General features: G+C 39.2%; 4 protein-coding genes across 5 annotated transcripts; 2 read left to right on the top strand and 2 right to left on the bottom strand.

Moving 5' to 3' along the window:
* Positions 1-6991: 6991 nt before the first annotated feature.
* LOC108511727 (putative germin-like protein 2-1) lies at positions 6992-8001 on the top strand. Its single transcript, XM_026809438.4, has 2 exons — positions 6992-7159; positions 7328-8001. Exons 1-2 carry the CDS (start codon positions 7048-7050, stop codon positions 7882-7884), a joined length of 669 nt encoding a protein of 222 aa, XP_026665239.2. The 5' UTR covers positions 6992-7047; the 3' UTR covers positions 7885-8001.
* A 4265-nt stretch (positions 8002-12266) lies between these two features.
* Positions 12267-13955, bottom strand: LOC120111966 (nucleosome assembly protein 1;2-like). 2 transcript variants are annotated; one of them, XM_039130539.3, is made up of 6 exons: positions 13721-13955; positions 13453-13630; positions 13310-13353; positions 12848-13040; positions 12735-12752; positions 12267-12654 (listed from the first exon to the last, which is right to left on the bottom strand). In XM_039130539.3, exons 1-6 carry the CDS (start codon positions 13759-13761, stop codon positions 12598-12600), a joined length of 531 nt encoding a protein of 176 aa, XP_038986467.2. In that variant the 5' UTR covers positions 13762-13955; the 3' UTR covers positions 12267-12597. The 2 variants fall into 2 exon arrangements, with proteins under 2 accessions (XP_038986467.2, XP_088564600.1); XM_088708474.2 differs by lacking the exon at positions 12735-12752.
* Positions 13956-15353: 1398 nt separating this feature from the next.
* Positions 15354-17035, bottom strand: LOC148715200 (uncharacterized). Its single transcript, XM_089926859.1, has 5 exons — positions 16480-17035; positions 16162-16406; positions 15842-16045; positions 15647-15739; positions 15354-15557 (listed from the first exon to the last, which is right to left on the bottom strand). The coding sequence occupies exons 1-3, from the start codon at positions 16646-16648 to the stop codon at positions 15983-15985; spliced, it is 477 nt and encodes a 158-aa protein (XP_089782985.1). The 5' UTR covers positions 16649-17035; the 3' UTR covers positions 15354-15557; positions 15647-15739; positions 15842-15982.
* Positions 17036-21781: 4746 nt separating this feature from the next.
* LOC103698599 (putative germin-like protein 2-1) lies at positions 21782-22826 on the top strand. Its single transcript, XM_008780631.4, has 2 exons — positions 21782-21940; positions 22126-22826. Exons 1-2 carry the CDS (start codon positions 21829-21831, stop codon positions 22680-22682), a joined length of 669 nt encoding a protein of 222 aa, XP_008778853.2. The 5' UTR covers positions 21782-21828; the 3' UTR covers positions 22683-22826.
* The last annotated feature ends 2383 nt before the right edge of the window (positions 22827-25209 follow it).

Genomic DNA, 25209 nt, shown 5'->3' with positions numbered 1-25209 from the left:
TTAAATAATTTAATATTATATCAAATTATTATCCTATAGTATACAATGTTATAGTACTATGTTATAATAATATAATATTATATTACATTAATATTAGACTATATCATATATTTATGTATTAATATATATTATATTTTATTATGCACTATTGTATAATACTACTAATGTCCTTTATGGTCATTTTGTCATACAAAAGTACTTTCTCAGTTTGTTTACCAAACAAATGTTAAAGCGCCACAGCACTTTAGAAATGTAGTTACCAAACAGCAAACAGCTTTTTATAAAAGCTCTACTTCCAACAGCTCTACTTCGAACAGCTCTACTTCCAACAGCTCTATTGCCAACAGCTCCCCCAAACAGGGCCTAAGTCACCTCTATCTCGAGTTCAGTCAAGCATAATATGCACATAATATCAATTTCATAATATAAGAGTTTCAATATATAATTAAAATATAATGAAGAATTTAAACTACATTTTTTAAAAATATGTGATATTTCTGGTCAAAGATAAGATTCTAAATCAATATCTTTAACCATTCATACTCTCTTATAACTTTTATGACTATAGCCATGAGCGACCCGTGGCAAATCCCAAAAAAACCAACTCCTGACTATAATATGCCACCAATCAACGTGCGCCAGTTATCACCCCACTAGATGCTCGAAAGGCGACTAGGTCCGAACTTACATGGAAAAACAAGTCTTCAACAGCATGTGCCAGTGATAGCTCCATGGAGGCCTGGAAGGTGACTAGATCCTGAACTGTATAATCATAGTCAGGCTAGAGAGCAAATCATCACAACGGAAGAAAATCAACAATGTCTTGATCCAACCATAATGAAATTTAATACCTTAGTACAACATTTCATGCTAAATCATATATTTTTAGAATTGAATATTTATGTAGTGCATACACAACATATAGAATACAACATATAACACATATATAGATGTACGAATAATATTCATAATCAAAGCTCAATACATACAAAGCATATTATGCATATGAAATGATACTAAATTAAAGGTACTTACAGTTCAACTGGCAAGGTATAAGTAACTCCCCTATCGGATTAGGCATGACCTATTCAAAAGCATTTCCTAAAAGTTAGATTTTGTTTCTAAAGCAAAAGATAATATTTTAAAAGAAAAACTTCGCATATATACTAAGGATATGTACTTATGTTGATGAGCTCCACCCAAAGTTCCATAATTCAGAAAGGATCCACAATAAGGGTCATGAGCTCTGATCTATTGATTGGTGGCCAGGATCCAGATGCATGCCTCAAATTAATCCAATCTAGTACTCATGATGCCATCTACTCGTCCCAATCTAAGAATGGTGGGAACAAGAGGGGCTGTAATTATATTAGTGATAGGATAGGTCTTCAGAACCCGATACATCTCCAAGCTCCAGTGCTCCTCGCTCTCCTATGCCTGCGTAAAAATAAATAAACCAGTTTAGAAAGAGAGAGGGAAAGATAGGGGGCCAAAGAGAAGAAAATAGGGAGAGTGAGAAGATCGGGGTCTGCCTTACGCCGATCACCCAAGTATGAGAGAATCGGAGAGAGAACGGAAGAGAGAAATAAAAAAAGAGAGAAAACATGGAAGAGAGAGAATGAGAGAGAGAGAGAGAGGAGAGGAGGGAGGAAGAGAAGAGAAGCAGAGGGTGCTGACGACCTGGTTGTGGTGATGGTGGAGGCTTGGTCGTGGGTGGCAGCGACGATGGCCGGCGGAACAAAACTCAATAGGAAGAGGGCAGAAGGGTCTCGGATCAACCAACGGGATAGGCTCGGCTTAGGGAAAAGGAGAGTGTTAGGGGGGTTCCTCGAATTTAGTCCCACATCGGCCGTGTAGCGGGAAGGTCTGTGCCATATAATGGGGGGCTCAATCACCCTTCCCCTAAGGAGGCGCCTTTTGTGGGGCAAAACCGTGAGGCGCCGTGAGGAGGGCTCCGGGTACGCTCGACCCCCGAATCGGACCCAAAGCGGACAATACCTTCTGGGGGACACTCTCTCTTCTGCTGCTCGGCTGGTGTGTGGGCTCTGCTGGTGACAGGGTGCAAATCCCGCATCAGATGGCGCTAGAAGGAGGGCCTCGGCCCTCCGCCTATCCAGCAAGGAGCCGACCCGGGCACAGGACCTCTCCGCTGGGGGGGCTGTGTTACGGGGGGTTCCTCGAATTTAGTCCCACATCGGCCGTGTAGCGGGAAGGTCTGTGCCATATAATGGGGGGCTCAATCACCCTTCCCCTAAGGAGGCGCCTTTTGTGGGGCAAAACCGTGAGGCGCCGTGAGGAGGGCTCCGGGTACGCTCGACCCCCGAATCGGACCCAAAGCGGACAATACCTTCTGGGGGACACTCTCTCTTCTGCTGCTCGGCTGGTGTGTGGGCTCTGCTGGTGACGGGGTGCAAATCCCGCATCAGAGAGGATGATGGGAGGGCTCACCGTCATGGTGGTTGTCCCTACGTGCACGGCGACGATGCTCTTACCTGTGATCTAAGGAGGAGGAAGAAGAAGAACAAATGAAGGGGGTGATGAGGGAGGTGAGAACCAACGAAAGAAAGCTTAATCTTTGCATGGTTGTGACGGGCGTTGATCTTGCCCGCATGTGAGGGAGAAGAAAGAAAGGGGAGGGTACGATCTGCCCGTCCTTGGCTAGCTCCGGCGAATAAGGAAAGGAGGAAAACTCCTTCCCCTATTAGCCGAGCAAAATAAGGAAGAAAGGGTGTGACTCAACCCATCCCTCGCAGCTGGTGGCTTTGTCAATAAATCCCTTGCCAAGAATGGCAGGTGACTCGAGGTTGTTGGTCTCTAGAATCCTCCTTGCTGGCTGCCAAGGATGGAAAGTTAGGGTATGGAGAAAATGGAATGGAAAGAGAGGCGGAAACCGGCCCACCTCAGTTTCAGAATGTTACACTGAAGATAGTTGAAGCACTTGGAATCCATTTGTAGGACCAGTGCCAGTTCAAGTGGCAAAATATCACCATCCATGAAATTCAAATTGATGTCCCTACCTGCTAGCCAATCAGCTGGGTAATTGGCTTTCCTGAAAGTATGTTCAGCCTTGGAAAAGTCCAAAGTTTGATGCAAAATGGCGAATGTCCAAAAACAATGGATTAGGCCGTTAAAAACAAGGTGGCACCACTCCAGGAAAAATAGGTTTTTTTGACTGTGATCTGCCGACGCTAGAAAAAAACGTCGGTATATACATTAAAAAATATCGACAATGCCTGACTTTTTTTGTAGTGCGCCGTCAGAAATTACTAGCCTTCATCACATCATTCTCCCTTTAAATCACGTTCACAATTAAATAGTTCGTAGATTTTGTCACGCCCCGAGCCCGGAGCGCGATAGACGTTGCATGCTTGCATGACAGACTATGCATGCATGCAAGGCTGCAGATCATATCAAAGCAATGACAAATCCTTAAAATTTATTTCAAACATTAATTTATTCAAATAGATCTTACAAAGTTTCAAAAATAATATGTACTGACATAATCAAATAATCTAGCTAATCTAACTAAAATGCCAATAATTGAGAAAAACTTCAGAAAATCTAGCGCACACTCCAGTTTCATATGATCATGCTTTTGGATCTGAAAAACAGAGAATATATGATAATAAACTACACTAGCTCAATAAGCAACATAATACCCTAGAGGAGGGTCAAACATACTAGATATTTAATCAAAGCACAAAATAATGACTGAAAAATAAATAATAAATATTTTTTGAAATTTATTATTATTTTCACAAAAATTCTGATACTAAAATTCCAACATCAATAGGCTATGGCCACGTAACCAGGTGGGATGGGTCGTACAAAATGTCAAACACCACTATTATTAACCACTGGTGGTACGATGTCCAAATACCATTATTCTAATCAGGTATCGAAACCAGTTTCTTACATATTGCAAGTCGACAGGGCCAACGAATAATCCCTATCGATGGGGCCAGATCATAGCCATGCCGAGAATACATACATATATGCAAAATAGATTTTTCATAATTTGCCTAATCACATTTTTCAGATTTCATAACATATAACACAATGTTAACATGATTATTAACATTCCTGACCCATTTAGTTATGTACAAAACATATATTAAAATTTAATAAACTAATAATTATTTTTAACAAATAATTTGGAAAACATACTTTGAAGCATTAGGTTACCTATCTCTTTTTGCTTTAATTCCCACTTCAAACAAACGTGTCAGATACACCTATTTAATATCATTAAAATATTATTAATTTTAATATCATTCCAGAAGTCAAAATTAAATACTATTGTCTTATGCACCCAAATCAGGTTGGTCAGGTGATTGTGCCCAACTGCCTAGGTTGGTCCAAGCAAGGAGGATTTAATGGTGAAGATTAAAAATGGTCAAATTTAGCTGGGGTTGAAGCAATAGATCAGTCTACCGCCTAAGTACCAGGGTGGTTTGGGATTTTTCAAACTGGGTCAACTTGGATATGAGTTACAAGAAGAACATGGATTACGCTAGGATTCCTGAGCTTGTCTAGAGGAAAAAAGGAGGAGAGAGAATCTCAGCTCGGATTTGGCTATTTGGTCTCACTACAAGAAACTTGAACATTAGCGACGCTTTTTTTGGCTATTAGCGACGCTTTTAAGCGTCGGTAGAAACCATCCCGACGCTTTACAAAGCGTCGGTAAAGCGTCGCCTATGCTACAGTGGAAAAAATATTTTCCGACGCTTTCAAAAGCGTCGCTAATTACAATTTAGCGACGCTTTAAAGCGTCGCTCTTTACCGACGCTTTAAAGCGTCGCTAATTACCATTGGCCTGCATCTTCTCATCTTCTCCTCCATTCCATGGTGCTGATAGAACACAAAGAGAAATATAAACAACCTTCCCAATCGGTACCTTCATTCCATCCATGCAGAGTAGTTGGATTTGGTTATATAAATAGTTTTTTTTCAGATCTGCCGATGTGGGACTAAAACGAGGTGATTTTTTGGCTTCCGACGACGCTTTTAACAACGTTTAAAAGCGTCGTTATTTAACAACGCTAAAAAGCGTCGTTAAAAGCGTCGTCAATTACGTATTAACTTTGACGACGCAAATGTTGACGGGGGAAAAATTTTTGCCGACGCTTGGAATAAGCGTCGGCAAATAAGAGTCGGAAATTTACTTTTTTGGCGTAGTGTCTAATCCTAATCTTGGGCTCAATCCGAGTGGTTTGACTCGATCATTAGGGGAAAGGTCTAGATCTAGTCATAAAAAGAGATACACGATTTATGGCTAGTTGAGCTTTTAGATTTGATCCACTTAGTTAGGTCCAATTAAAGGCTTGACCTATTCTCTCTGGTTTGACCACAATTGGAAAAGAAATATTTGGCATGAGTCGACCTAGATCAATCAATGTATTTGGTCCAAAATGATCGGACTTGACCCACAATGGATGAACACAGCCCAATGGGGCCCAAAAGGAATATAACCTACCATAGATAAGCAGGGCTTAAAATGAATGATCACGGCCCAAAGTGAATACGACCCACAATGGATAAATAGGACCAACATGGCCCAAAATATATACGACCCATAATGGGCACGACGTAGCAAGGTAAATAGGGCCCAAAATCGGTCCACGATGGATACGATCCAACAGAGTGAACAAGCCCCACAGGGCATGGCCCAACAGTATAAACAAGACCCAAACTCGGCCTACGATGGACACAACCCAACAAAATGAACAGGGCCCAAAATGGCCCAAAATAGGCACAGCTCAACAAGGTCCAAAATGAATGAAATGGGCCCAATTTCGAACAAGGCCAGATGAATGATCACGGCCTAATCACGGTCCAAAACAGGGGTTCTTCATCCCTTTGAGAAAACAAGGAAGGAGGAGGAAAATAAGGAAGAGGGAGGGTGCACCGGACCGCAGTGGAAGCTGGAGATCGACGGCTACCCAACCGCAGTGGAGGCCGGCGGCCACTATGGTGGCCGATGGGGAGGAAGATTGAGAGAGCTCTCAGTTTGGGTCCTAAACAGGGGAAGAAGAACAGCATTATTCGGCTAGGAGTCGAAGAGGAAAGGGAAGGAGACTTACCGGCGAGTGACGAAGGGGAAGGATCTCGTTCGAGGGTGGCTCCGTCTAGCGGCTAGCGGTGGCGGAGCTTCCGGCGACGAAAGGGACCTCGGAACAATGGGAAATCAAAGAAAACAGGGCACTCGAGTAGTGGTGCTTGGCTACGGTGGCACGCCGTCCACCGAGGAAGGAGGAGAAAGATGGAAGAGAGGGAGGGAGAGGGAGAAGAAGACTCGATGGTGGAACAATGGCAGAGGGATGAGAGGTTTTTATAATGGGTTTTCCGAAGGAGGTCGGCCCATTCACCGCCGCGAGATGAGCACGACCGCGGGCTGCCGCGGAACCGCCACGGCGCCTCCGCCCCACCTCGCCAGAGGAAGGCAGAGCAGGGGATCGCGATAGTGATCCCCTGTTCCGCTTCAATTGTGGGCCAAGGGCTGGAGGCGGCTGGGCCTGCCGACTTCAGCCCAGCCCAGCCGCCTCCAGCCCATTCAGGTCTCTCACAGATTTCCTGTTGATGTATGATTGAAATCACAATTGGATGTAAGCATTATCTAACGACACCGTATTGGTTGCAACTTGCAACAAGACTACAACAGGCATCAGAAATTGTGTTTTTTTTAAAAAAAAAGAAGACAAAACATGACCTATGTCGGATGGTGTGGTAATATTATAATCGCTTTCTTTTCCTTTTCTCGAACTACTTTTTAATAACGTAGCATCTGTTATCATCAAGACCAAATCAAAGTTTTACCAGGACAAATATAAACGCATGAGGAACCATTTTGAAAACCATGCCATGAAATTTTCCTATACTCATGCTCATTCTAATAAAGTTGCATGACTAATTCAAGCGTTACGTACGACAGGCCAAGTCCCACATCAACCGCTATATATATCTACCTCCTCCAAGCCATTGGATCACAACACCTTGCTCCAAATCCCTTGGCTATTCTTCTGCTAGCTAGAAATTAAGAGAGAATAGATGGCTGCCCATTTCCTCTTCCTTGCTCTCCTTGCTCTGGCTTCATCTCATGCCATTGCTTCTGATCCTAGTCAACTCCAGGACTTCTGCGTTGCTGATCTTAAATCAAATGGTACTCCTCTTCACAACATCTACCTTATTAGTTATTAGTTACTAAATATGTAATTAGCATGCATGGTGCTGAAGTTACCAGCTGTCAACCCAACTTCAAAGATACTAATGATGAGTTTCTATCATATGTCGTTATATATACTTACCTTTCTTGCAATTGTTCATGCAGTGCTTGTAAATGGGTTCGTTTGCAAGGACCCAAAGCTTGCCAAAGCCGAAGATTTCTTCTTCTATGGCCTAGACAAGCCCCGCGACACAGGGAACAAACTTGGGTCTAACGTGACTCAAGTCAACGTGAACCAGATTCCTGGGCTCAACACGCTTGGCATCTCGCTGGCTCGCTTGGACTTTGCACCCTATGGAGTCAACCCTCCTCACATCCACCCAAGGGGAACGGAGATCCTTACGGTGTTGGAAGGCACGCTCCATGTCGGCTTCGTCACATCTAATAGCCCCAACAACCAGCTCTTCACTAAGGTCCTTAACAAGGGCGATGTGTTCGTATTTCCTCAAGGCCTCATCCATTTCCAATTCAACTGTGGGAAGACAAATGTTGTTGCTATTGCCGGTCTCAGCAGTCAGAACCCTGGCGTGATCACCATAGCCAATGCAGTCTTTGGAGCGAAGCCACCAATCTCTGATTATGTTCTTGCCAAGGCCTTTCAATTGGACAAGAAGACCGTGGACTGGCTCCAGGCCCAATTCTGGATGGACAACAATAACTAGAAAACTGCATACAAGCTTCCTGATGGAAAATTTAGACACAATTATTTGTACTATTAATTCTATTTGAATAAGCAAACAATACCTATCAGTTTGCATAAGAAATAATATATATTGTTGATGAACGACTCCTCGTTTTAGTTATTTCATCGACTTCAAAAACTTCAGACACTTTTCCTAGCCTCAGTTTATATCTGGCTAGGCTTATAATTTTTACACATGCAAAAGCGACATAAATGAAATTTTCAAGCTGCACACGAGCTAGGCAAGTGAAAAATGGATGCATATCCAATGTAACTTGTTCGCCTCACAAGACACTTGAAGTACCTGAACCCAACAAAAAACACCAAGAAATTTTCTATTTAATATCCAGCACAAGAAGAAATTTTCTATTTAATATCCAACACAAAAGTAATTCAGGCAACCACCTGTGAAGACCCGTGCGGGCATATGTTTAGTCCCACATCGGTTATTCACCGAGGAGATCTTGGGTACTTATATATGATCAAGGAACCCAAATAATATCTTCCGATTAGCCATTTTAGGTGAGGTCCTGGGTTGTTATAAATGTTATCAGAGCAAACTCGGACCATAGTATATGTAGACTAGAGGACACTGCAACAAGAGTTCATGGAGGCTGACCACGGACCATAGTATATGAAGATTTAAACCCTTAGTCTAATGAGGACGTCAAAGCTTGAACGAAGAGAGTATGTGAGGATCCGTGTGGGCATGTGTTAAGCCCCACATCGTTTTTACGCCGAGGAGGTCTTGGGTACTTATATAGGATTAAGAAACTCAAATAATGTCTTATGGCTAGCCATTTTGGGTGAGGTCCTAGATTATTACACCATCCATCTTGTTGGCCTCTTCATTGTCAGTTATCGAAGGACCCACCATTGATTACTCTTAATATATTTTCTTTCTCTAATCGAACATCTACTTCTTGCTCTAATCGAACATCTATTTCTTGATTGGATGAATTGAGTCACACCATTCTAAACAATTTAGGCCACCGAGCGCCACCCACCTAGCCGGCCATGTCCTTTTTCCATTTCTTTTCCATATCTTCAGTTGTTCTGTGATGGTCGGCTTGGATTTCGTGTAGAAATGCAAAAAGGTCATTCCATAGTAAGGAGTGTTACACATTAGTCTTTGGATCGAGACAAAATTCTAATTTTTTATTTATTATTTTGGATCAGCATTCTATTTTCTCCAAAAGCTGAAAAAATTTGCTAAGAAAAGCTTGAACTTGAAGTTGTTAGGCAAAAGCTCCATTTGAGATGCATTGGATATGTATTTTTCAAGAGCTTACTTATGAGATAATTTTAAAACTAATTTAAAGGGGATTATTTTTCAAGAACTTGAAGTTGTTAACACACTTTTACTGTCATAATAATTTAAATTTTTATTTTTTATTAATATAATTATGCAATTAAGGACCTCGAGTTTCAATCTTATGATATTCTCTATTACTCAGTAATCCCCTTTAAGAAAATAATTACAACCAAGGTTTCAATAATGCCATATTCCATTACCACTATCTCTCACTAAAAGACCATCATAATGGTTCTAAAAATCATAAAATAATTTGAGTTGTATTAGTGAGAAAACAAATAATATTTTTCCATTATAATAGAAAATAGGAATCAAAAATTAAACTTTTATGTTATGTAATCATACAATACAAAATAATAATTTTCTAAAGGGAACCAATGACCACTTGATCTGCAATCAAATACTCTACCACTGAGCCAAGGACCCATTTGCAATATTAATGTCTCAAAATTTTGTCATGCATCACCAAGCAATAAACTTTTAAGGGTTAATTATAATCATCTAGGACAATTATGTGGTTACAAGACAACCTTTTTTTTTTCCAGACCAATGGTGGATTGGTTGCCTCCTGAGTCTCATGCATTTTGCCAAGTAATTGTTCACTACAAAAGAAAGGATATCTCCCGACGCTTTTTTTGGTCTCTCCCGACGCTTAAGCGTCGGCGAATTTCCAGCCCATGCATCGCAAAGCGTGGGTCAGACGTCGGGCAGGTGGGCGTGGGTCCGGTTTTTGCCGACGCTAAGAAAAAGCGTCGGCAAAAACAGGGATTTGCCGACGCTAATGAAAGCGTCGGCAAAAACGGCTTAACCGACGCTTTAAAGCGTCGATAAAGCCCAATCCAGTTTTGCGTTGCTTGGACTATGCCGACGCTTTTAAGCGTCGTTCATTTTTTACAAAACCGACGCTTAAAAGCGTCGGCGTACTTCAACCCACGCTTCCCACCGTATTTTGTTTTGGACTATGCCGACGCTTAAAAGCGTCGTTCATTTTATACAAACCCGACGCTTAAAAGCGTCGGCGTACTTCAACCCACGGCAAGCAAGGTGTACCCTCCCTCAGAAAAGCCTTCAGTGGTAGCCCACGGCATGTGGGAAGAGCACTTTATTTGAGAGTCGGGAACTGACTCGTCCCAGTCGGTTGCCCAATTCACTTCATAGAGACAGCACGCATTGGTCACTGTCACACTCTTTCAGTCAGCTGTTCAAGGTTGACGAAGGCACGCCCGGGCCACCAACGTAGAAGACATTCCCCATGAGAGATCCAATTAATTTCTACCCCCACCTTTCTATTTCTATCTCTCAACAACTGAGGTCAGCCAATTCATGCATGAACATCATATATAGCAACCAGCCACTGTTTCACCATTGCAATATGACAACACTATTTGCTTGTACATTTATAATATACATACATGCCGTGTTTGCTTGCATCATATGCTGCATATCGATGCATATACATGTGCATGTGGATGTGCATGTGGATGTTGCATCATATGTGGATGTGGATGTGGATGCTATAAACTAAATGGATTTACATGTGACCTGCTATCCCATTGCCGCTAATATGTATTCCCTCTCCTCTTTCCTTCAACACTCTGTTGCATTTCTTTTCCTGCAGACTGCTCCCAGCTGAAAAACAGTGAAGATATGAAACAAAATCAGGCATAAAAGTAATCAAAAATAAATAACATGCGCACAATTCTGACCAAGTATGTACACTAATGAATTATCTCTATCAGCCAAGGTAATGATCACAATTTATGAAAGATAACAAAACAGCGAGCTTACAGATAGCACAGAAAGATCGGAGCTCTTCAGCACCCTCAGCCTCTTGACAGAAGAGACAAACATGCTGCAAGTGTCACCAGAAAGTATTTTAAGCTATATAAGATTATGATAAGCAAATCATCTGGCATTCTGCTGTGATTAAAATAGAACAAGATACATGCAGCATTCCTTTTTTCAGAAAAGATATAAGCATAACCATGTCAAAGTTGATCCTTGATGAGAGATTGCTAGTGGCTTCCCTATCCACGCTTTGATTGTCTTACAATTCAGTGGAGATATAAATCTCTTAATGCTGATATACTTGGAGAGGGTAAATGTGTTTGCCTTTTGTGTCAGAATCTCTCTTCTTGAGTATTTCAATTTGAACAGGGTGTCCTATAATTGCTTTGCCATTCAATCTGCTCATCAGAGAAACCAGAGGAACATGCTCACCTTGATAACTTGCTTGAACCTTCAAATCCACATCAAACAGCATATGCCTCGTCCTGTCACTGAGACGAGCAGCATAAACTGTCTCATAACACTCGTCAGAATCTTCCTGGTATGCCCTACGAGCCACATGATATGGGCCTCCAGATTTCCAGACTGATGGGGAAATCATATGAGAATCATTGTCAGAATCTTTGAAGCTAATGTGACTTCTCCCACGATCTCTAGCTAGCTGCTTTCAGAACAGAGGAATATCTTCGATTACCATACCCAGTCAATTCTGCACCACCCACATCCTTATAAAAGCATATAACAGCAAGAAAGGATTGAAGCAACAAGAAAGAATTGGTGAAGCTCATGGAGAGCAGCTGAACATAACATTGGCAATAGCATGAGGTAGGCCGCGATAACGAATCTCCAAAGCATTTTTATTGGCATATTATGAGAAATGACTAATAAAAGGAAGAGAATACAGTAGATGTGCCTGGGAGGGGAGAGAATATACTGGATGTCGATTCAAGGGGCATCCATGTTTCACAGTTCACAACAAAACTATTTGAATCAATTATTCTCCGTACTATTTTTTAACAAAAAAAAAATGCATCGTCTTGTTCTTATTTTTCCCTAAAATTCAAGACAATAATACCACAGCACAAAAAGGAATTACAAAATTTTCAAGACAGAATGGATGTAGGCATTCACCATAAACCATGGATCCCTCTACAACTTTGAGAAGGAACATATCAACCCCCAAAAAACAATCTTTGCATACATAAATTACAGAAGCCTCTGCAGTACATTCAGAACCATGAAAGCATACTAGCATCATATTCAAAAATCAGGAAGGCACAATAATCATTATATATAAATATAACAATTAATAGTTCATCCGGGTATACGCTAGAAAGGCAGTACAAAAATCTTCCCCGACCAAAAAGGCATACAAATAATCTAACAACCGTCTCCCGCAAGGCGAGTAAAAGAATAAACTAAAGGTAGTATAAAAATGTCGAAGACACTAAAACTTCCTCTTCCTCATATTTTCCACATAAAACAACAGCGTGGAATGAGAACGCATCACTTCACTTAGCCAACACCTGAAAACAGATACTTCAACCTACACTCTAGAAAGCCCGAAAAATACTTCATTCCAGAAAAGCCTTACTGCTGCTTGCACTCCGCGGGCCGATCCCCTTGTTGACCATCCCCTCCACTCTTCTGCAGTAAGATAACCATCATTTAGAATATAGATTAAGAACTATGCAGATTAAGATCAAGTGGGTGAGTAGATATCTCACCTTCTTTGTTGTAGCTGTCTCCTTGGGACAATAAAGCAGATCAAAAGTAAGCACACCATTCTCAAATATTTCAGACCTAAAAAGAGTAAAATTTAGAAATCTCAGACACATACCTTCTTCCTGGTCTTTCCTTCCTCTTCCTCTTCTTCTTCATCATCATCTTCATCCTCCTCATCCTCTTCCTCGTCCTCCTCCCCATCTTCATCTTCATCATCCTCTTCTAAGTCCTCAAAATCATCCTCCTGAACAGCCTCCCCCGTGAACCACGAAACAGCATGAGGAATAATCTTGTCTCTGATAGTGGACCTGCAGGACAATGACACCACCCACTCAGCATCTAGGAGCATGCATGAGCTTACACAGTAATCAGAAGGCTTATCTCAATCCTGATCTTATAGGCAAATCATTATAAGAACTAGCAACCAAAATGCCAGAGATGAGATAATCAAAAACTGCCTCTGCAAATGTTAACTTGATTTTGTTTTTTTTCCATAATCAACACCTCCCTCTAACCTGTTTTTTCTTCAACCTGCAGTAGGTTTGGTTGGCTGCTTGAGGGAGAAAAAAGGGCTTACCCAATATCATAATCTTGCTCCATCTGACTCTGTAGCTGCTCAGCCTGTTCAAAGAGGCAAAAGATAAGCCATTGTTTTAATTTGATTTAGTCCTTATAGTTTCTTATTTTTCTCCAGGAAGGCAGGTAATGATGTCAACTTACAATGTCTTCATCGATATCCTCATCATCATCAGGGACTTGAGGTGGACTAAAGAAATTGAAAAAACTTTCACATTCTTCAGTTTTGGTAATGGGCTTGGCATTCTTTGAGCCCTTCTTTGGCTTCTTTTTCAGAAGCTTCTGAGTCAAGCACTTTCCTGGCAACCATTCAATTTCAGTCCTGCAACATATGAACAACGGCATGAGATTTTAAATAGAGAAGGAAAAACTTATAAGAAAAATATTTAGCAATAAATAGAAAAGAAAATACCCTATTGCTTTCTCTAGGATCGGTTCTTCATCATCAATCATATGATACGTTTTTGTCAGGATGGCATTCTTGAAATAAGGATTAGGATCAAAGAAAAACTCAAGCTTGAAACCCTTGGGATTATCTATTCTGCACCACTTGATATCCTTTAGATACTTGAGAGCTCCCTCATCACGCTCTTGAATCTGGAATCATCATAATCCAACTTTCATAAGTCATATATCCAATTTACAAGGAATAGAAGGAACAAAAGAAATGCATCATACTCTCATGAGGAATAGAAGGAACAAAAGAACAGAGGAATATCTTCAGAGGACTACAACCAAAGGTGAACATATAAAAGCATAATCATGAAAACTCTCTTCAGAGGAATATCCGGTATACTATATAAAGAATTGAACATGTGATAGATTTAGGCAATTGTTATTGTAATCAATATAGAAGTCATATAGGAAATCTACCGAACAGAAAATAACAACAACTATTTTTTCTTACCAAGTCTTGCCTATAATGATATATTCCATTGATATTTCGCTTCTTCCATTCCTTCAAGTCAAAGATGTTCATCCCAAATGCCCATCGACAAGCTTGTGGATCAAAATTTTCAGAGATTTTTGGGTTTGAGAAATTGAGGTAAGTATCAAACCTATGAAAGCTCTCTTTGCACGTCTCAACTGCTCCATTCACCATCCCCTTCAAATCTAAAGACCATAGTGGTGTCAAATCCTTTTGAACAACAACATCATCATCAAGAAAAAGTATCTTATCAAGCCGTGGATAAATAGAATGAACAGTTTACTTGCATGAAGAAGATGTATTCCAGTTACCTCATCTAGTTCGTGGGAGTCAAGTTGTCCAGCCGGACTGCCTGTCCTGAAACCATGTTCCTGTCAAGTCAACATAGAGCCATTCCCCAAGTAAGATAAGGTGAAGTAGATAAAGTTGTGCATATTTGAAGAACATACTAATTTCACAAACAAGAACTTTTCATTCAAAATATTCATATTATCATATTTGATTACATTGTACTTCAAAAACATTCTTAAAGCATACAAGTCAAATTCCTAAGTACACAATCTACAATATGTATCAAGGGTCGGCATCATCATCTCTACGAGTAGATGAAGTATCATCAACCTACAAGAAAAAAAAATATTTTAGAAACTAAAAATACGAAAGTCATCACGCTCATACAAGAATACATTATAATTACATAAAATATTCAAATAGATTTAGTTATGTACCGGAGGAGCAAATCTCTGCAAAAAGGATGAAATATGGTCAAGCTGGTCCTGCAAAGATTGTATCTTCAACTCTTGGCTTTGCTTCAACTCCGCCATATCAGTCATATGACTCTGCCTCATCTCCTCTATCCTTGTCTCATATGACTGCTTTATCTGTGCCATCTCTGTTTTCAAACTACAAACCTCTGCAGTGCTAGTACCTTGTCTGGCATCTTGGGTATATCGGCTCACTGCAGATAGCTGAGTGGGGGTAACTCCGACACCGTAACCTCTCACGCGACCATAGCGTTCTGGGCCCATCAATTCAGCATAGACCTGAGCCTCGACGCGACTGGCCGCGTCGGATGATGATGACTCCCCGACGCGCTCTGAAATAAGAGTTGTAGCTCTTTCCTATATCTCTCTCAAGAAAAAAAAAACAGTCACATTAATATTTTAAAAGAAGTAAAATTAATAAGAAAATTCTGAACAAATAAAAAATGAATACATACAACTATATCTCTCGACTCGTTCCGGACAAAGCTGCCATCTCGGTGAGTATGGGTCATCTTATAAAACTCTACCTCACCAGGCTCCCTTCCATGCTCTACCATCTACACATACGGAAAGTATATTGGCAAACTATATATCATGATACGTGCTATATGTTAGTAAAATATCAAATAGTTTCAAAAGAACTTACGAATTCATTTCTACGTCTCGCATAACTCTTCGAGCCTGAAGTATGAGGAACTGCTTGAGATGCTCGTGCAGCTCTGCCAATATTAGAATATGTCTGCCAAAATAAAAGCACACAGTATAATATGATTCAATGTATATATTCGCAATCTATATTAATAATAAATATAATATAAAATATTGAAACAATATACGTGACCTGTCCTCTTTCAGAAAACCAGTAGTGAACAAGCTCCCTCCACTGCTGAGGGTATACATCAGGAGGAGTCACACGAGCAACCTCCTCCTCTGTCATACCCTCGCGCTTGAAGTCCGTCTTCAATTTTGCTTTATATTCTTTTCATTTGCGATTGAGGGACTTTAGCACCCAATCATGGCTCTCTGGAGGGAGTACAAACTTATCCTACAACAAGATTCAGAATGTTATAATAATATTAAACATCTAAAATAAAATTATGATACTAAGCAAATTAATATACAGGAGGTGTCGAATTAAAAAGAATAAATTCAATTCATTACCTGTATAAGTCTAAGAAGCTCAACCTTATACGAAGGAAGCATGTCATTCCACTTCGTATAGTTGAGCGGACACAGCTGACCCTTGCGTGCAACCGATCCTAAAAAGCTTGATAGAAGACTTCCAGCTCTATTGATGGGCTGCCCCAATTCGTTGCATCGGATGATGATCTTCTCACCCGGAGGAAGCTTCCACACATCCTTTGCTTGAGTGGGTCCCCGTCTCGTCCTCACCGTCCCTTGTCCATCTATTAAAATTAAAAAGTCTTAAAAAGTTGAAGACAAATATGAACATAAAATATGAACTTTAAATCGAATTACCCTGGATCCGGAGCTCATCCTCCGGACAATCAGCAGGAGGCTCGCGCTGAGATCCTGACTCGTGCTGCTGGTGCTCACATGGCTGCTGGGACTGCAGGGACTGATCAGAAGTAGATCCCACCTGAGAATGCTGGAACTCCACATCTCTAAATCGTCTCCCTCGGGGCATATTGTTACCTGGTATGCACAAAAAAGAATCAATATTTGGTTAAATGATAAATTTATACTAAATTTCATATTGCTACCCGGTCCTCCCATCTTTAGCTGCGGATCTCTTGATGTTAAACTGCTAACAAACAAAAATAGGATCATCAACACCATCAATCAAACACATTTATAATCTAACACTTACTATCAAACTATCAACCTGAACTATCAAACTAGTTGCTCAACATCTCCTGGTTTATAATCTAACACTTACTAACTGCTGCCGTACCTGGATGAAGATCCATAAAGATTTGAAACAACGAAGTCTTGTTGTACGCGAGATGAAAGTGAGCAGCCTATTAATTTCCATAGAGTTCTCAAGACATGAGATTCAAAAGATTCTCTTGGGTTCCCATTCCACTAGTCCAAAAGATTTCAAATGTTTTTCCAAGTTATACACTTTGATGATAATATTATGAATGAAAGTAGTACTACATTTAGATGACCACATGCAATTGAACATAAAAAGAAACAAACTACATTCCATAAATTATAAGTCAACTGTAATGGTCTCTACATTGCCATGGACCTCTATTTAAGTACTGGTTCTTCACAACAACATGTTCTACATTCTCTACTACATTCTCTACTTCCACCCATTGTCTCAAAAAGTGGTCGCTGCACCTACTATAGCAGCTGCCATAGTGATTTTGACCCAAAATTGCTACACTAAGCTTCATTGGGACTCTGTGGCACTTGGGTAAAAGTTGCCGAATATATCAAGAAAAAACATGCTATAGCAGCTGCTACACTACATGCTCAAGGCAAGCACTTGATTCCATAAGGGTAGCACCAGTTCCCTAATGGACTGGTCCAGCAATTATATATCAAATCAGCTGAACTAAGAGTTTGTTTGGAACAAGGGTTGGTTTAATGCTTTGTGCCCTTACCAAACGAATGTTGGTACTGGGTGCATGATGTTTATAACTTTGCCTTTAATATTTAATTATTTTTGCACAAAATATTTAGTGAAAAATATTGACATGTTTAAGTAGCCTGTCATAATTACTATGTTATGAAGGTTACCTTTACATGAGATTATAAACTATATTTATATCATAATTACTAGAACTTATGTGATCTGAATCACTCCGATTAGCAAAAGTGATTATGCGTTTGGAATCTGGTTTAGGTACTAGAAAGAGATCTTTTAGAACGTTTGCTGTCTTTTGACCAAGCTGCAATAAGTCACCAAATCAAGCACACTCAGATGAATTTAGCAAGAAAGGGAAGAAGATAATGTCTTGGTGAAATGATAATATCCACTATCAATGTCAAGGAAAAGAGCATGTGTCACAAATCAATATTAAAAAGGTAAAGAATCTTATTACTGTGATTTGAAAGAAACCCAATATCATGTGATCTGAATGTTTACTAAGGAACATGATATAAGACAATAAACTTTCTTGATCTAAAGGATGTATCAGCTAGATCGGTTACTTTATTGATATTGTAACTAGCCATGAAAGACATCTTGTACCTTTACAATTTAAATCATGTGTAAATTAATTGATGCCAGTCTAAACAACATTTTTATTGGTACATATTGCTAAACAATATTTTCTAAATATCATTTGGTTGTTCCATTATTTGAAAAGTTCATCAATTAATCATGGTCTACCGGTGCCACAATAGAAGAAAGCCAGATCATCAAGTAAGCATGCAAGGTATAAGATCTTGGTCTTATAAGATCATGGAGAGTCAGGGGAGTTACAAGCCTTTGAGTCTTGGGCGCCTTGCTGCACTTCTTGCCTGCAACAGATATCGACAAGCATGCCATATTCGAAGATTCAAGGTCAAAAATTGAAGACTGACAATAATAGGTCCACAAAACAACAACAACAACATCATAAAACCATGCTACAGAAGTTATAATAAGACCATATTCAACACTTATCAATGCAAGTTCTCAGAAAAGTACTGGTAAATACCGTAAAAAATAAAAGGCATGACTAATGCATTACTATACTAATCAACTGATGAACATACACAAACATGCACATACATGTGGGACTGTGATATTTCAATGTCCCTGTGCTGCCCATCCATTTTTAACTCCTTTATTATAATTGTGATTTAAATGTTTAGTCTTGTAAATACAGCCTATTCATTACATAAAATTGTGAGGAGTATTTATGTCATTTAATCAAGAAGGTGGGAGCAATGCAGTTTGTTTTCAAATTGAGTGCTCTTTCAGAAGAAATGACTTCCCTGTAAACAAACTTTCCTCAGGGAGGTCCAATTCAGAGATTACTCTGAATCAAGAGAGCTGGAAAACTTCAGAAAACTCTTTAATGAAGGATTCATGAGTGACATCCATTATTTAAGTTGTATCTTCCGTTGTCCCTAACAGCTTCTCACACTCTCAAAGTTGGCTACGTGACACAGCTGCATGACTCTTAAAGAGCATACGAGTCTTACAGAACGAATAATATTTCAATTACACCCAAAATTTAAACCAAACATATAATAGCAATAAGAATTCAGTTAAATATTTTCATCATTAATAAATAGTAAAATTTGTTCAACTACATAATGCAAATGTTCATCATATACATGGGGTATATGATGAAGCACAATAAAAAACACAGTGAAACTACACTGTGTTTCACTGGATCCGGGACTGTGACTTCTAAATGATTAATAAAAAAAGATTCGAGGCACTGAATTGCAATAAATTTGTGTTTCAACCAGAATAATCAACCAATTTGTGTTTCTTGAACCCCAAGTTGAGAAAGGGAATTTTGTGATATGAGGAGAAAAAAAAGTACATGAGAAAAGAAAAATAACCTTGAGAGCAGAGAGAGCCTGTTCGATTTGATCGGCAGAGAAACCTTCGAGCGGAGCTTGTCGTAGATGGTCCGGAGCCTCTTCGCTTTTTGAGCTTGTCGTAGGTGGCCGGTCGCTCGGTGCCGGAGACGAGAGAGGAGGATGCGGATGGTCGCTTGCCGCCGGAGAGGAGAGAGGACGAGAGGAGCTTGGCGTCGGACGTCGCTCGGCGCCGGAGAGGACAAGGGTCGGTCGGTCGCTCGTCGTCGGAGAGGAGGGAGGAGGAGCCAGAGGAGCTAGGGCTTGATCAGGATGCAAAATGAGGAGGAGAGGGGTGGCCACTGGTTTTGATGTGAATTTGACTTTTGACGACGCTTATACGCGTCGTTTTAGGCCGGAATATACGACGACGCTAATAAGCGTCGTCTATTCCTAAGAATTACCGACGCTTAATTAAAGCGTTGGCAAATATTTAGGCGGTGAACTTTTTTCCGACGCTTTTTCCTAGCGTCGGTAGAAGAGCGTCGGGAAAAGACCATTTTCCTGTAGTGGTTGTTTTCTTCAATAGACAATTCCCCTTGACTTTAGAGGGTTGATTTCAATTTACAACAAAGGACCTTTATCTCGGATATCACAGTTCTTCGACCTAACAGCTAGCACGGCGATTGAGAGAGATTTGCCAAGTAAAGGTCTATTTGTTGTTGTATTTATATTTAATTTATTTTTATTTTAAAAACAAAATCAGAGAAATCAAGGCAAAATAAATGTTTGAAAAATATTTTTATTATTTTTAGAAAAATAATAGTAATTTTTTTTATTTTTACTATTTTCTAAAATAATACTCATGTCTATTAGCACCATCTCAACACCATAAACATCATCTTCACCACTACTACTACTACGTACCATTATCTCCACCATCACCATTACCATTGATATTGCTGTTATCTCCACTATCATCGCTACTGCCATTATTTCAACCACTACAATTACTATTATTACTACCACCGTAATTGCTACCACTACCACGTCATTCCACCATCACCACCATCATTGTTGTCGTCGTCATCTCTACCATCTATGCTATTGTCGTAGCTGCCACCACTGCAACTGCCAACCTCAACATGTTCACCACATTGCCGATACCAATAATCTCCACTATACTGCCACCATTGTTGTCATTGTAACCACCATATCGTTGGTGGCCCCACTAGCAGGGTCACCACAGCAACATCAGAGCACCTTTTTAATTGCTGCCAACACCACTACTAGCTCCTCCAACACTACTGTTGCCCTCGCCACTATCATCATATAATTTTAAAAGTAATTGACTAGATTAAATATTTTTATATTTTAAAATTTGAAAATCAAAAAATTGAAATAAAAAAATAAAAGTGATGCCAAATGTCATCTAAAATAATCGTTCTATAAATAATTATTTTCTAGAATTTCAGCTAAATGATTACCCATCTCACACTACCAAAACTAATGTGAAAAGTTTTTATAACCATGAAGACAACTCACGTAACTAAAAACTAAATCGTTTGAAATATTATTCTCCCATTGCATATGAACTGATATCTGGCACGTAAATGTTGCATGCAATGATGAAAAGGGAGTGATAACCGATCGGCACTCGAAGAAAAAACACTTAAGCTTTCAGAATTTGATATTATAATAACTGTTTCATTTGATGTAATTAATGGACTAATGCAGTTTATTATAAGGAAAAAAAAACTATACAGGGATCTGGAAGTCTCAGAATTGTCTGAACAAATCATGGGGTTTTTGAGTGGGACCAACACCCCATTGTAATAGAATATGCTTCCGGAAAAGTATTCGCTATTTCAACTAGTTAGGTGGCTTCCGCCGCTCCCTTAAAAATCTATTAATTGTCTTCCTCAATCAGATCGTTGCTCGTTATGAGAAAACACTGGTGATTTCTCGGTGAGATGCGATCAAAAGCACGGTTGGAGAAACGCTTGCCGTGGACGGCGTCGATTCCTCTCAGGCAGTCTCCAACAACTCCAAGTATATTGTTGAAAGAAACCGCAACTGATATTAAAAAATTATAATAATAGGGAGCAAGAGAAACCATGATCTATGTCTGGATGGTTTTACTTGACAATATCATCAGCGATACTTCGTCAAACCTTTACTGGGACAACAACAAACGGACAAACACTAGAGAACCATGGCTAGCAATTATCTAACATGGTTTACTCTTCTTCCTTTTACGAAGTCGCATGACTAAATCAAGCCTTATCAAAGGCCTAGTCCCACGCTCCTTCTATATATATATATCAACTCCTCCCATAACACCTTGCTCCAAATCCCTTGGCTATTGTTCTGCTAACTGGAAAGGGAGAACAGATGGCTGCCCATTTCCTCTTGCTTGCTCTCCTTGCTCTGGCTTCATCTCATGCCATTGCTTCTGATCCTAGTCAACTCCAAGACTTCTGTGTTGCAGATCTTAAATCAAATGGTACTCCTATTCACAACATCTACCTTATTATTAGTTAGTAGTTGCTAAATATGTAATTAGCATGCATGGTGTGTAATTCTCCTGAAGTTACCAGCTGTCAACCCAACTTCAAAGATACTAATGATGAGTTTTTATCATATATATGTCGATATATATACTTACCTTTCTTGCAATTGTTCATGCAGTGCTTGTAAATGGGTTCGTCTGCAAGGACCCGAAGCTTGCCAAAGCCGAAGATTTCTACTTCTCTGGCCTTGACAAGCCCCGCGACACAGGGAACAAACTTGGGTCTAATGTGACTCATGTCAACGTGAACCAGTTTCCTGGGCTCAACACGCTTGGCATCTCGCTGGCTCGCCTGGACTTTGCACCCTATGGAGTCAACCCTCCTCACATCCACCCAAGGGGAACGGAGATCCTTACGGTGTTGGAAGGCACGCTCCATGTCGGCTTCGTCACATCTAATAACCCGAACAACCAGCTCTTCACTAAGATCCTTAACAAGGGCGATGTGTTCGTATTTCCTCAAGGCCTTATCCATTTCCAATTCAACTACGGGAAGACAAATGCTGTTGCCATTGCCATTCTCAGTAGCCAGAACCCTGGCGTGATCACGATAGCCAATGCAGTCTTTGGAGCGAACCCACCAATCTCTGATTATGTTCTTGCCAAGGCCTTTCAATTGGACAAGAAGACCGTGGACTGGCTCCAGGCCCAATTCAGGATGAACAACAACAACTAGGCAACTGCATGGGAATTAATTGATATCTGAAATATGGTCTCTGATCTTTTCTTTTTTTTCGAATTCTTTGGTTCGAATAAGCAAACATTCTTCCTCTGTTTGCATGTATTTGTTTGAGCAAAGATATACTTGCTCTATATTATACTACTAAAGAAAATTACTTTATCATTCAATATTTGCATTTTACTTTGCCACGTGGTGTTCATGATGGACTTTCCTCGAATCCTTCGAGTATGTCATAAAAGTGCCGATGCTGTTAATATTAGCTGTTTCATCAGCTTCAGAAACTCCATCACTTAACAAACCTGATAATATATATATATATATATATATATATATATATATATATATATATATATATATATATTCATGATAAATGAACCTGATAATACCCTGCTGTATCTGTTAGCCTGGTGCATGCTCGAAGAAGAAATCAATATTCAGTATTTTACTTGAATGTGCAATAGCCAACCTTCTATTTAATTAACATAAATCCCGATGATCTTCATCATTCGTGGCTGTTGATACAGCTTTTTTTCTCTCCATATTTTGTGTCATTTTGGAAGTCAGTTTCTCTTTGTACAGTTTGTTTTCTGGGTTTGTGGCTTTTGCTAGCTTCTTTTAAGACTATTTTGCTTAATTTTGAATTCAAACTTTTATAAATTTACGTAATTCATTTTCAAAACTGTGTGCAATTCTATTTTACAACTCTGCAAGCGTGGCATCGGTAACGTACCGGCATAACACGCTGTGGGGCATTCCACCCGACCACAAAAAAGATGGTCCTTCTTTTAAAACAAATTAAGGAAAATGAGAAGTTATTTGAGTGGCAAATAGCAAAATTATTTGTAATTTAAATTATTTTCGGGCCCTCCAAAATTCTATACAAGGAGAAATGACACATACGCATAAGCGAAGTGTCTATGTAACTTTATATTAAAAGGCAAGGACCCATTGCTTGAAGTGTCTACAAAGCCTTGAAACCTCAATATTTATAGTATATTGATGCTTCGAAAGAAATGCCAAGTGCCAAATACTTCATGCTGATAGCAGGGCACTTAATTCTACTTGTGTTGTATCATATTATATGACTAGCAATAAAGCCGTACGTGCTACGCTGCGGTTTTTTTAATAGATTTTGAAAAACCCAAGAGGCAAATATTCGGCCGCTAAGCAACATAAAGAAAATATATACACACATCTCTCTATATATATTCATGTATACATGTGTGTGTATATATATATATATATATACACTTATGAACAGTTTCATTATTCATCATTTCTCCTTGCTGCATTGACTGGGTTGGAAAGAAGTATGCATCCTTTTTTTTGAAGGAAGCTCAGGTAGGTTTCTGCAATTTAAAAAAGAAGAAAAAAAAAGATAGTTGAAGGAGTTCTAAAAATACTGATTTGACTATAATTAACTGCAATTACTACGATAAAAAATGATTGCTATCAAAGATATATTACTTATCCATGGCTAACGTATTTTTTTTAGGAGTTTCATCATTGAAAAATTTGGAACAAATACGTTTTTTGGGAGTTGAAACAATAGCTTCCGCTGGAGCTTGAAAGGAAGAAGGTCCACCACCAAAAATCTGCTGTGGGTTAGGCGCTTGTAATTCACCTTCCTGAAAAATTTTTGTCACCTTATAACTAACTACATCAGTACCAAAATTCTGCAAACCAAAAGTAATTTGAAATATACATATCTTCTCAACAACAGAAGGAAGGATAAATCGGCCGGATCTTCTATTAGTGGCGAGGTTAAGCACCGGTACCTTTATAGAGGATAATTTAAACATATTATTTTAATATTGGATTGAGAATGCATTTTTTAAAATTAAAGAAAAAAAAAGAAACATAATGTTATCACGGTATGAGAGGCTTATCGTTTCTGCCACATTGGTTACATTAAAAATTATACCCATAAATTTTTATAGCAGCTCTACAATTATAATACATTTCATACCACTAAACATAAGGAGTATCCACCGTTTTCAAAACAGCTTTGCATGTAAACTTTACCCTTAAAAAATTAATTTTTTATTTTTGTTATATAAAAGTATAATACTTAAACCGTGTCTTAAAAAAAATTGATATACTAACTTACGATAAATATTTTATAACACAAATGCTGTAGTATTTGATGTATCTATTTTTTTTATTTTAATATTGTACCTGAAATTTGTTCGGATCTAGCTGCAATAAATTTTCGATTTCTTTTTTATTAGTCGCCGTTTCCTCCTGGGGATCCAAAGCGACTTCTACAATAAATCTAGCTAAAATAAATCTTTGATTTCTAAGCTATGTATTAATTGATGTATATATTCAATAATAATGTATAAGTTTTATATGCATTAAATGTAGTAGCTAAAAGTACTACATGGTAACCTATTTCGATACACGATAATTTCTTCGATCTATAAATTTATATAATATTTTGATATAGAAGTAGTGGACAGATAGGTTTCTTCTGAATATAAAAAAATAATTGGAAAACTTCATCTCTAATAAATTTAGA

The sequence above is a fragment of the Phoenix dactylifera genome, chromosome 12, assembly GCF_051530095.1.
Source record: "Phoenix dactylifera cultivar Ajwa chromosome 12, Ajwa_hap1_PhDact_Kaust_v1.1, whole genome shotgun sequence".
NCBI classification, from domain to species: domain Eukaryota; kingdom Viridiplantae; phylum Streptophyta; class Magnoliopsida; order Arecales; family Arecaceae; genus Phoenix; species Phoenix dactylifera.
Note: the sequence above shows the minus strand (reverse complement) of the source record. Positions and strands in the feature narration are given on the sequence as shown.

Coding starts and splice junctions, on each gene's coding strand:
- LOC108511727 (XM_026809438.4), top strand. CDS start 7,048: ATGGCTGCCCATTTCCTCTTCCTTGCTCTCCTTGCTCTGGCTTCATCT. Junction 7,160..7,327: donor TGCTGATCTTAAATCAAATG/GTACTCCTCTTC, acceptor TTGTTCATGCAG/TGCTTGTAAATGGGTTCGTT.
- LOC120111966 (XM_039130539.3), bottom strand. CDS start 13,761: ATGATTGATGATGAAGAACCGATCCTAGAGAAAGCAATAGG. Junction 13,354..13,452: donor AGGATATCGATGAAGACATT/GTAAGTTGACAT, acceptor CTCTTTGAACAG/GCTGAGCAGCTACAGAGTCA. Junction 13,041..13,309: donor GAGCAAGATTATGATATTGG/GTAAGCCCTTTT, acceptor ATTGTCCTGCAG/GTCCACTATCAGAGACAAGA.
- LOC148715200 (XM_089926859.1), bottom strand. CDS start 16,648: ATGCCCCGAGGGAGACGATTTAGAGATGTGGAGTTCCAGCATTCTCAG. Junction 16,407..16,479: donor GGATGAGCTCCGGATCCAGG/GTAATTCGATTT, acceptor TAATTTTAATAG/ATGGACAAGGGACGGTGAGG. Junction 16,046..16,161: donor AGCTTCTTAGACTTATACAG/GTAATGAATTGA, acceptor ATCTTGTTGTAG/GATAAGTTTGTACTCCCTCC.
- LOC103698599 (XM_008780631.4), top strand. CDS start 21,829: ATGGCTGCCCATTTCCTCTTGCTTGCTCTCCTTGCTCTGGCTTCATCT. Junction 21,941..22,125: donor TGCAGATCTTAAATCAAATG/GTACTCCTATTC, acceptor TTGTTCATGCAG/TGCTTGTAAATGGGTTCGTC.